At 39.7% G+C, this 13,118-nt stretch overlaps 1 protein-coding gene across 1 annotated transcript; it reads right to left on the bottom strand.

Moving 5' to 3' along the window:
* Nucleotides 1-1,819: 1,819 nt before the first annotated feature.
* SMIM36 (small integral membrane protein 36) lies at nt 1,820-2,101 on the bottom strand. Its single transcript, XM_057535629.1, has one exon. The coding sequence runs from the start codon at nt 2,099-2,101 to the stop codon at nt 1,820-1,822; it is 282 nt and encodes a 93-aa protein (XP_057391612.1).
* Nucleotides 2,102-13,118: the final 11,017 nt, after the last annotated feature.

Below are 13,118 nucleotides of genomic sequence, written 5' to 3'. Positions count from 1 at the left end.
TAATTTACTCTATTTTCCCATTAATTTTATATTTTCACTATTAAGATAAGGATGGCTCCTTGACCATAAAAGAAAAAAAATTTCTCTGAAAGATTCTCAATATAATTTTCAAACCACATATGTAAGAGAAAATATGATTTTCTGATAAAATATAAAGAAAAATTTTTAAATATTAAAAATCCAAAAACAAAATTACTGGGATTTTGTTTGTTTTTGTTATACTACTCAACAATCCAATGTCAAAACAGTGCCCATTGCTGAAGCTGGCAGGGCAAGCTGAGCCAGTACCTCCTCTTCAATTTTTCTATAAGTTAAAATGAAACTTAATTTCTCACTTTTTCTTCCAAGTTTTGGAAGCCATCAGACTGTCACAGTCAGTGAACTCTACAATTTCTGCTTACAAGCTTTGTCTATATTATCTCTTCTGTCTAAAATACCATCTCCTGTCCTACTTCCAAGCCCCCAACACATTTTTGTCCTTCTAGAAAATAGTTGCTTATCTTTCAAGACAAATTGTCTCATCTTTGAAGCCTGAGTCTAAGATGAAATTGTTTATTCAACATTATGCAAATGTTTCTTGAGCCCCTTCTTAGTGCTAGGCACCCATGTCTCTGCAGACTCCTGCACTCTAGGTAGACTTCTAACACAGAATCTGCAATGCTTTCTTGTCCTTCATCCTCTGAGTCATTCCTGACTCCTCCTCTTCCTGTTAGGCAGCAAAGACCGAAGAGAGGGTCATGACACACTCATTTGTTTGTATTTCCAACAGGGCCTGATTAGAAGAAGGGGTTTAGTAAATCACCAAGTGAACATGTAAGTTGCTCTGAGCTCAGAGCAGGAAGGATTAATAAAAAACATACATACACAATGGAGATACTAATTCAAAATTGTGAAAATAAGTGAATGAGCAGAAAAACAAACTTATAGTTAGTAGCAGCAAAGAAAGGGAACAGGAAGACAGCAAGTAGTGCTGGGGGGACTGATACACCAAGCCATGGGACCTCAGTAACTTTGCATTGGACCAGGTCAGATTTGAGGACTGGAGATTAAACTTCTTGATGAGAAGTATGAAAGGGAATAATATTAATATTCATCATAACAGCTAACCCTACGTGCCAAGCACTGTCTCAGGTGTTTTCAGTGAATTCACTCATTTAAATACTCCAAACAGCCTGGAGGTCCTCCCACTAGTCCTGAGGCACAAACAAATGGCTCTGGTCACACAGCCAGTAAGTGAAGGAGGCAGGGTCTGAACCCAGGCTCCAAGCTTTGTCAGTAAACCACCATGCTCTATGGTTACTGTGTTCACCATATTGACTCACAGTGAGGAATGAATGTGAAGAGCTGGTACCTATAGAAATAATAAAAAAGTCTGGAAAAGTTCAGTGGTTGCCTTGAAAAGAAAGGATTTGCTAAGTATAGGATAGATTTGAGCTAGTCCCATTCCTCACCACACACACACACACACACACACACACACACACACACACACACCATTGCACTTGCTTCTTTAAACCCTTTCTCAAATGTCAATCTCTCCTAGAAGTTGCAAGGAGAGCTTCATCAAGAATGTACTTGTAACCAGCTTCACTAAGAAGCTGAGATTTTGCATCTGGAGACCTTGACCAAAGGTCGCCGTGGGCTTCTTACCTTAAACAGTTGCTTCACCCTCAAGGAGGATGACGAGAAAGCAGAAAGGAAGGCAGAGCTCCCACTTACATAGCCAAGCAGGACCTGTATGCTGAAAGAATTGTAGCCATGTGGGGAAAGTTTTGTCCAGATTGTCTAGTGCTCTCTCCCCAGTATCCTTCAGCCAGCCTCACACCATTGTGCTTTTCTTCCCTAGTGGAGCACAATTCCCAAAATGAAGGCCAGGGCCCCTTGCCCAGTGGGCCCGCGGAGCACTTTGCTGCATCACCACCAGGTGGATGGAGGACTGGGCGTCCAGGGTGGCCTCAGGAGCATACTCCTTACTGGGGTCCTTGCCTTGGCAGTCATACAGCACGCAGGAGATGAGGAAAACCAGGAGCAAGATGACGTAGCTCGCAATTAGGATGATCAGGTTCAAGGTGACAGGGTCAATCTCCAGGTAAAATTCCATCGCATCCCTCACGGTTGGGAAGTGGGTCTAGAGAAAGGCAGTGGGGCCAGTTTGGGGGTTGCTAGGAGCAAACCCTAGCTCGATGGAATAACTACATTGGCTCTGCAATAAAAATACATTAATCCTCACTGCTTCAGGAGACCTCACAGATTAAAGCTGCCTGGTTTAATAACTTAAGCTCTTCTGTTAATACTACAGCCACCAAAGCACAGAAACTGTCTCATCAACTCACCTACGCAGAGAGAGAAAGAGAAAAAGAGAGATGGTTCATGTTACCAAAGTGTGGTATGTAAGCAGGAGGTCCATATAATTCAATGTCCAAACAGGGAGTTTTGGTGAACAAAAGTAAGGGCTGTTAATAAGCACACTTAAAAATTGGATTGTCCTGGAAAAATTGTGAAGTATGGTCACCCTTTATATAAGGGAAGTTTATTTATATCATTTTATTTTTTAAATTAAATACATTTTATTAGTTCCAGGTGTACAACATAGTGATTCAATATTTTTATAGGTTATACTCCATTTAAAGTTTTATAAAATATTGGCTATATTCCCTGTGCTGTACAATATATCTGTGTATCTTATTCTTTTTATACATAATAGTTTGTACCTCTTAATCCCCTACCCATGCCTTGCCCTCCCCCTACTGGTAGAGTTTGTTCTCTGTATCTGTGTGTCTGTTTCTGTTTTTTTTTTTTTTTTCCACACACACACACACTGTATTTTATTTTTACAAGAGATAAATAGACTGACACCAAGCATTGTACATGGATGACCACAACAAAAGCAACAATGATTGCAATTACCAAACATGAAACACAGTTATACTATGTCATAATATTGACATTCAGTCCAGTAATCCTCCACTGTAACAGCTCCTTTACTTTGCAGTGAAAATTGATTTGTATATTCTTTTCCTCTGAGTCCTTGTGGGATTTTTTTTTTTTTAATTCAGACAGAAAGTCACAAAAATTATACTCATCCTCATCAGTTCACTCAGTCCCATGTAATTAATTTCTTTTTTTTTTCATCTTGATCTTTTGTTAGCACTTTTATGAGTTCATCAGTTTTTCATTAGAGTTCTGAAAATGCTTATTCATTCAGTTCAGCAGTACAGTCAGTTACCAGAAACCTGTACTTGTCAGAGTCTTTTCCATGAATTTCTTGAAGATGAAACCCTTTTATAGGAACATATTTGCAAAATCATCAGAGTACACCCAGAACTGTCTGTAAATGACAAAAGACTTAAAAATGACCATGGTTAAAGATTTGATGAAAGTTCATAATAATGCAGTTGACAAGAAAATTAGTTATTTCTGAGATATACATTTTAAAGTAATAACTAGGATTATTACTTATAACATTATACCAGAACATATAAGATTTTTAGGGGGATTAGAGAGAAGATGGCGGAAGAGTAAGACGCGGAGATCACATTCCTTCCCACAGATACAGTAGAAATACACCTACACGTGGAACTGCTCCTACAGAACACCCACTGAACGCTGGCAGAAAACGTCCGACCTCCAAAAAGGCAAGAAACTCCCCCCGTACTTGGGTAGGGCAAAAGAAAAAAGAAATAACAGAAACAAAAGAATAGGGACGGCACCTGCACCAGTGGGAGGGAGCCGTGAAGGAGGAAAGGTTTCCACGCACTAGGAGCCCCTTCGCGGGCGGAGACTGCGGGGGGCGGAGGGGGGAAGCTTCAGAGCCACGGAGGAGAGCGCAGCCACAGAGGTGCGGAGGGCAAAGCGGAGAGGTTCCCGCACAGAGGCTCGGCGCCGAGCAGCACTCACCAGCCCAAGAGGCTTGTCTGCTTAGCCGCCGGGGCGGGCGGGGCTGGAAGCTGAGGCTCGGGCTTCCGTCGGGGATCGCAGGGAGAGGACTGGGGCTGGCAGCGTGAACACAGCCTGAAGGGGTTGGCGCACCACAGCTAGCCGGGAGGGAGACCGGGAAAAGGTCTGCAGCTGCCGAAGAGGCAAGAGACTTTTTCTTGCCTCTTTGTTTCGCTGCGCGCAAGGAGAGGGGATTCAGAGCGCCGCCTAAACGAACTCCAGAGAAGGGCGCAAGCCACGGCGATCAGCGCGGACCCCAGAGACAGGCGTGAGACGCTGGGGCTGCTGCTGCCGCCTCCAAAAAGCCTGTGTGTGAGCACAGGTCACTCTCCACACCTCCCCTCCCGGGAGCCTGTGCAGCCCGCCACTGCCAGGGTCCCAGGATCCGGGGACAACATCCCCGGGAGAACGCACTGCGCGCCTCGGGCTGGTGCAACGTCACGCCGGCCTCGGCCGCCGCAGGCTCACCCCGCCTCCTCCGTACCGCTCCCTCCCCGCGGCCTGGGTGAGCCAGAGCCCCCGAAGCAGCTGCTCCTTTAACCACGTCCTGTCTGGGCGGGGAACAGACGCCCTCAGGCGACCTACACGCAGAGGAGGGTCCAAATCCAAAGCTGAACCCCAGGAGCTGTGCGAACAGGGAAGAGAAGGGGAAATCTCTCCCAGCAGCCTCAGAAGCAGCGGATTAAAGCTCCACAAACAACTTGATGTGCCTGCATCTGTTGAATACCTGAATAGACAACGAATCATCCCAAATTCAGGAGGTGGACTCTGGGAGCAGGAGATATTAATCTTTCCCCTTTTCCTTTTTTTTGTGAGTGTATATGTATATGCTTCTGGGTGAGATTTTGTCTGTATAGCTTTGCAATACAATAGCTTTATTTTACTTCACTATATTATAGCCTCTTTCTTTCTTTCTTTCTATTTTTTCTCCCTTTTACTCTGAGCCGTGTGGACGAAAGGCTCTTGGTGCTCCAGCCAGGCATCAGGGCCGTGCCTCTGAGGTGGGAGAGCCAACTTCAGAACACTGGTCCACAAGAGACCTCCCAGCTCCACGTAATACCAAACGGCAAAAATCTCCCAGAGATCTCCATCTCAACATCAAGACCCAGCTTCACTCAACGACCAGCAAGCTACAGTGCTGGACATCCTATGCCAAACAACTAGCTAGACAGGAACACAACCCCATCCATTGGCAGAGAGGCTGCCTAAAATCATAATAAGGCCACAGACACCCCAAAATACACCACCAGACGTGGACGTGCCCACCAGAAAGACAAGATCTAGCCTCATCCACCAGAACTCAGGCACTAGTTCCCTCCACCAGGAAGCCTACACAACCCACTGAACCAACCTTAGCCGCTGGGGACAGATACCAAAAACAACGGGAACTACGAACCTGCAGCCTGTGAAAAGGAGACCCCAAACACAGTAAGATAGGCAAAATGAGACGACAGAAAAACACACAGCAGATGAAGGAGCAGGCTCAAAACACACTGGACTTAACAAATGAAGAGGAAATAGGTAGTCTACCTGAAAAAGAATTCAGAATAATGATAGTAAGGATGATCCAAAATCTTGGAAACAGAATAGACAAAATGCAAGAAACATTTAACAAGGATGTAGAAGAACTAAAGAGGAACCAAGCAATGATGAAAAACACAATAAATGAAATTAAAAATACTCTAGATGGGATCAATAGTAGAATAACTGAGGCAGAAGAAAGGATAAGTGACCTGGAAGATAAAATGGTGGAAATAACTACTACAGAGCAGGATAAAGAAAAAAGAATGAAAAGAACTGAGGACAGTCTCAGGGACCTCTGGGACAACATTAAACGTGCCAACATTCGAATTATAGGGGTACCAGAAGAAGAAGAGAAAAAGAAAGGGACTGAGAAAATTTTTGAAGAGATTATAGTTGAAAACTTCCCTAATATGGGAAAGGAAATAGTTAATCAAGTCCTGGAAGCACAGAGAGTCCCATACAGGATAAACCCAAGGAGGAACACGCCAAGACACATATTAATCAAACTGTCAAAAATTAAATATAAGGAAAACATATTAAAGGCAGCAAGGGAAAAAAAACAAATAACACACAAGGGAATCCCCATAAGGTTAACATCTGATCTCTCAGCAGAAACTCTGCAAGCCAGAAGGGAGTGGCAGGATATACTTAAAGTCATGAAGGAGAAAAACCTACAACCAAGATTACTCTACCCAGCAAGGATCTCATTCAGATTCGATGGAGAAATTAAAACCTTTACAGACAAGCAAAAGCTGAGAGAGTTCAGCACCACCAAACCAGCTTTACAACAAATGCTAAAGGAAATTCTCTAGGCAAGAAACACAAGAGAAGGAAAACACCTACAATAACAAACCCAATACATTTAAGAAAATGGGAATAGGAACATACATATCGATAATTACCTTGAATGTAAATGGATTAAATGCTCCCACCAAAAGACACAGGCTGGCTGAATGGATACAAAAACAAGACCCATACATATGCTGTCTACAAGAGACCCACTTCAGACCTAGGGACACATACAGACTGAAAGTGAGGGGATGGAAAAAGATATTCCATGCAAATGGAAATCAAAAGAAAGCTGGAGTAGCTATACTCATATCAGACAAAATAGACTTTAAAATAAAGACTATTACAAGAGACAAAGAAGGACACTATATAATGATCAAGGGATCGATCCAAGAGGAAGGTATAACAATTGTAAATATTTATGCACCCAACATAGGAGCACCTCAATACATAAGGCAAATACTAACAGCCATGAAAGGGGAAATTGACAGCAACACAATCATAGTGGGGGACTTTAACACCCCACTTTCACCAATGGACAGATCATCCAAAATGAAAATAAATAAGGAAACACAAGCTTTAAATGATACATTAAACAATATGGACTTAATTGATATTTATAGGACATTCCACCCAAAAACAACAGAATACACATTTTTCTCAAGTGCTCATGGAACATTCTCCAGGATAGATCATATCTTGGGTGACAAATCAAGCCTTGGTAAATTTAAGAAAATTGAAATCGTATCAAGTATCTTTTCCGACCACAACGCTATGAGACTAGATATCAATTACAGGAAAAGATCTGTAAAAAATACAAACACATGGAGGCTACACAATACATTACTTAATAACGAAGTGATTACTGAAGAAATCAAAGGGGAAATCAAAAAATACCTAGAAACAAATGACAATGGAGACACGACGACCCAAAACCTATGGGACACAGCAAAAGCAGTGCTAAGAGGGAAGTTTATAGCAATACAAGCCTACCTCAAGAAACAGGAAACATCTCGAATAAACAACCTAACCTTGCACCTAAAGCAATTAGAGAAAGAAGAACAAAAAAACCCCAAAGCCAGCAGAAGGAAAGAAATTATAAAGATCAGGTCAGAAATAAATGAAAAAGAAATGAAGGAAACAATAGCAAAAATCAATGAAACTAAAAGCTGGTTCTTTGAGAAGATAAACAAAATTGATAAACCATTAGCCAGACTCATCAAGAGAAAAAGGGAGAAGACTCAGATCAATAGAATTAGAAATGAAAAAGGAGAAGTAACCACTGACACTGCAGAAATACAAAAGATCATGAGAGATTACTACAAGCAACTATATGCCAATAAAATGGACAACCTGGAAGAAATGGACAGATTCTTAGAAATGCACAAACTGCCGAGACTGAACCAGGAAGAAATAGAAAATATGAACAGATCAATCACAAGCACTGAAATTGAAACTGTGATTAAAAACCTTCCAACAAACAAAAGCCCAGGACCAGATGGCTTCACAGGCGAATTCTATCAAACATTTAGAGAAGAGTTAACACCTATCCTTCTCAAACTCTTCCAAAATATTGCAGAGGGAGGAACACTCCCAAACTCATTCTACGAGGCCACCATCACCCTGATACCAAAACAAGACAAAGATGTCACAAAGAAAGAAAACTACAGGCCAATATCACTGATGAACATAGATGCAAAAATCCTCAACAAAATACTAGCAAACAGAATCCAACAGCACATTAAAAGGATCATACACCATGATCAAGTGGGGTTTATCCCAGGGATGCAAGGATTCTTCAATATACGCAAATCAATCAATGTGATACACCATATTAACAAATTGAAGGAGAAAAACCATATGATCATCTCAATAGATGCAGAGAAAGCTTTTGACAAAATTCAACACCCATTTATGATAAAAGCCCTGCAGAAAGTAGGCATAGAGGGAACTTTCCTCAACATAATAAAGGCCATATATGACAAACCCACAGCCAACATTGTCCTCAATGGTGAAAAACTGAAACCATTTCCACTAAGATCAGGAACAAGACAAGGTTGCCCACTCTCACCACTATTATTCAACATAGTTCTGGAAGTCCTAGCCACAGCAATCAGAGAAGACAAAGAAATAAAAGGAATCCAAATCGGAAAAGAAGAAGTAAAGCTGTCACTATTTGCAGATGACATGATACTATACATAGAGAATCCTAAAGATGCTACCAGAAAACTCCTAGAGCTAATCAATGAATTTGGTAAAGTAGCAGGATACAAAATTAATGCACAGAAATCTCTTGCATTTCTATACACTAATGACGAAAAATCTGAAAGTGAAATTAAGAAAACACTCCCATTTACCATTGCAACAAAAAGAATAAAATATCTAGGAATAAACCTACCTAAGGAGACAAAAGACCTGTATGCAGAAAATTATAAGACACTGATGAAAGAAATTAAAGATGATACAAATAGATGGAGAGATATACCATGTTCCTGGATTGGAAGAATCAACATTGTGAAAATGTCTCTACTACCCAAAGCAATCTACAGATTCAATGCAATCCCTATCAAACTACCACTGGCATTTTTCACAGAACTAGAACAAAAAATTTCACAATTTGTATGGAAACACAAAAGACCCCGAATAGCCAAAGCAATCTTGAGAACGAAAAATGGAGCTGGGGGAATCAGGCTCCCTGACTTCAGACTATATTACAAAGCTTCAGTAATCAAGACAGTTTGGTATTGGCACAAAAACAGAAATATAGATCAATGGAACAGGATAGAAAGCCCAGAGATAAACCCACACACATATGGTCAACTTATCTTTGATAAAGGAGGCAAGCATATACAGTGGAGAAAAGACAGCCTCTTCAATAAGTGGTGCTGGGAAAATTGGACAGGAACATGTAAAAGTATGAAATTAGAACACTCCCTGACACCATGCACAAAAATAAACTCAAAATGGATTAAAGACCTAAGTGTAAGGGCAGACACTATCAAACTCTTAGAGGAAAACATAGGCAGAACACTCTATGACATACATCACAGCAAGATTCTTTTTGACCCAGCTCCCAGAGAAATGGAAATAAGTACACAAATAAACAAATGGGACCTAATGAAACTGAAAAGCTTTTGCACAGCAAAGGAAACCATAAACAAGACCAAAAGACAACCCTCAGAATGGGAGAAAATATTTGCAAATGAAGCAACTGACAAAGGATTAATCTCCAAGATTTACAAGCAGCTCATGCAGCTCAATAACAAAAAAACGAACAACCCAATCCAAAAATGGGCAGAAGATCTAAATAGACATTTCTCCAAAGAAGATATACAGATGGCCTACAGACACATGAAAGAATGCTCAACATCATTAATCATTAGAGAAATGCAAATCAAAACTACAATGAGATATCATCTCACACCGGTCAGAATGGCCATCATCAAAAAATCTAGAAACAATAAATGCTGGAGAGGGTGTGGAGGAAAGGGAACACTCTTGCACTGTTGGTGGGAATGTAAATTGATACAGCCACTATGGAGAACAGTATGGAGGTTCCTTAAAAAACTACAGATAGAACTACCATACGACCCAGCAATCCCACTACTGGGCATATACCCTGAGAAAACCATAGGTCAAAAATAGTCATGTACCAAAATGTTCATTGCAGCTCTATTTACAATAGCCAGGACATGGAAGCAACCTAAATGTCCATCGACAGATGAATGGATAAAGAAGATGTGGCACATATATACAATGGAATATTACTCAGCCATAAAAAGAAATGAAATGGAGGTATTTGTAATGAGGTGGATGGAGTTAGAGTCTGTCATACAGAGTGAAGTAAGTCAGAAAGAGAAAAACAAATACAGTATGCTAACACATATATATGGAATCTAAGGGAAAAAAAAAAAGTCATGAAGAACCTAGTGGCAAGACGGGAATAAAGACACAGACCTACTAGAGAATGGACTTGAGGATATGGGGAGGGGGTGGGGTGAGATGTGACAGGGTAAGAGAGTGTCATGGACATATATACACTACCAAATGTAAAATAGATGGCTAGTGGGAAGCAGCCGCATAGCACAGGGAGATCAGCTCGGTGCTTTGTGACCACCTAGGGGGGTGGGATGGGGAGGGTGGGAGGGAGGGAGATGCAAGAGGGAGGAGAGATGGGAACGTATTGTATATGTATGGCGGATTCACTTTGTTATAGGGCAGATGCTAACACACTATTGTGGGGCAATTATACTTCAATAAAGATGTTTGAAAAAAAAAAAAAAGATTTTTAGACGTTTCCTGTAATGTCTGAAACATTTATATTAACATATTTCCATACATATTTCCATACAAATACAAATATAAGATTTTTAGAAATTTCATGTAATGTCTGAAACATTTATATTAACATATTTCCATACATATTTCCATACAAATACAAATATAAGATTTTTAGAAATTTCATGTAATGTCTGAAACATTTATATTAACATATTTCCATACATATTTCCATACAAATACAAATATAAGATTTTTAGAAATTTCATGTAATGTCTGAAACATTTATATTAACATAATTCCATACATATTTCCATACGAATACAAATATAAGATTTTTAGAAATTTCATGTAATGTCTGAAACATTTATATAAACATATTTCCATACGAATACAAATATAAGATTTTTAGAAATTTCATGTAATGTCTGAAACATTTATATTAACATATTTCCATACATATTTCCATACGAATACACATATAAGATTTTTAGAAATTTCATGTAATGTCTGAAACATTTATATTAACATATTTCCATACAAATAACCCAATGAAAGTTTAGTATTAGTTGTTTTGTTTGTTTTTTTATACTGCAGGTTCTTATTAGGCATCAGTTTTGTACACATCAGTGTATACATGTCAATCCCAATCGCCCAATTCAGCACACCACCATCCGCACCTCATCGCAGTTTTCCCCCCTTGGTGTCCATATGTCCATTCTCTACATCTGTGTCTCAACTTCTGCCCTGCAATCTGGCTCATCTGTACCATTTTTCTAGGTTCCACATACATGCATTAATATACGATATTTGTTTTTCTCTTTCTGACTTACTTCACTCTGTATGACAGTCTCTAGATCCATCCACTTCTCAACAAATGGCTCAATTTCGTTCCTTTTTATGGCTGAGTAATATTCCATTGTATATATGTACCACAACTTCTTTATCCATTCGTCTGTTGATGGGCATTTAGGTTGCTTCCATGACCTGGCTATTGTAAATAGTGCTGCAATGAACATTCGGGTGCACGTGTCTTTTTGAATTACGGTTTTCTCTGGGTATATGCCCAGTAGTGGGATTGCTGGGTCATATGGTAATTCTATTTTTAGTTTTTTAAGGAACCTCCATATTGTTCTCCATAGTGGCTGTATCAATTTACATTTCCACCAACAGTGCAAGAGGGTTCCCTTTTCTCCACACCCTCTCCAGCATTTGTTGTTTGTAGATTTTCTGATGATGCCCATTCTAACAGGAGTGAGGTGATACCTCATTGTAGTTTTGATTTGCATTTCTCTAATAATTAGTGATGTTGAGCATCTTTTCATGTGCTTCGTGGCCGTCTGTATGTCTTCTTTGGAGAAATGTCTATTTAGGTCTTCTGCCCATTTTTGGATTGGGGTGTTTGTTTCTTTGATATTGAGCTGAATGAGCTGTTTATATATTTTGGAGATTAATCCTTTGTCCGTTGATTCATTTGCAAATATTTTCTCCCATTCTGAGGGTTGTCTTTTCGTCTTGTTTATGGTTTCCTTTGCTGTGCAAAAGCTTTGAAGTTTCATTAGGTCCCACTTGTTTATTTCTGTTTTTATTTCCATTACTCTAGGAGGTGGATCGAAAAAGATCTTGCTGTGATTTATGTCAAAGAGTGTTCTTCCTATGTTTTCCTCTAAGAGTTTTATAGTGTCCAGTCTTACATTTAGGTCTCTAATCCATTTTGAGTTTATTTTTGTGTATGGTGTTAGGGAGTATTCTAATTTCATTCTTTTACATGTAGCTGTCCAGTTTTCCCAGCACCACTTATTGAAGAGACTGTCTTTTCTCCATTGTATATCTTTGCCTCCTTTGTCATAGATTAGTTGACCATAGGTGTGTGGGTTAATCTCTGGGCTTTCTATCTTGTTCCATTGATCTATGTTTCTGTTTTTGTGCCAGTACCATATTGTCTTGATTACTGTAGCTTTGTAGTATAGTCTGAAGTCAGGGAGTCTGATTCCTCCAGCTCCATTTTTTTGCCTCAAGACTGCTTTGGCTATTCGGGGTCTTTTGTGTCTCCATACAAATTTTAAGATGATTTGTTCTAGCTCCGTAAAAAATGCCATTGGTAATTTGATAGGGATTGCATTGAATCTGTAGATTGCTTTGGGTAGTATACTCATTTTCACAATGTTGATTCTTCCAATCCAAGAACATGGTATATCTCTCCATCTGTTGGTATCATCTTTAATTTCTTTCATCAGTGTCTTATAGTTTTCTGCATACAGGTCTTTTGTCTCCCTAGGTAGGTTTATTCCTAGGTATTTTATTCTTTTTGTTGCAATGGTAAATGGGAGTGTTTCCATAATTTCTCTTTCAGATTTTTCATCATTAGTGTATAGGAATGCAAGAGATTTCTGTGCATTAATTTTGTAACCTGCAACTTTACCATATTCATTAATTAGCTCTAGCAGTTTTCTGGTGGCAGTTTTAGGATTCTCTATGTATAGTATCATGTCATCCGCAAACAGTGACAGTTTTACTTCTTCTTTTCCGATTTGGATTCCTTTTATTTCTTTTTCTTCTCTGATTGCCGTGGCTAGGACTTCCAGAACTAT

The sequence above is a fragment of the Balaenoptera acutorostrata genome, chromosome 20 (assembly GCF_949987535.1).
Source record: "Balaenoptera acutorostrata chromosome 20, mBalAcu1.1, whole genome shotgun sequence".
NCBI lineage: Eukaryota > Metazoa > Chordata > Mammalia > Artiodactyla > Balaenopteridae > Balaenoptera > Balaenoptera acutorostrata.
This window is presented reverse-complemented; position numbering and strand designations above follow the sequence as displayed.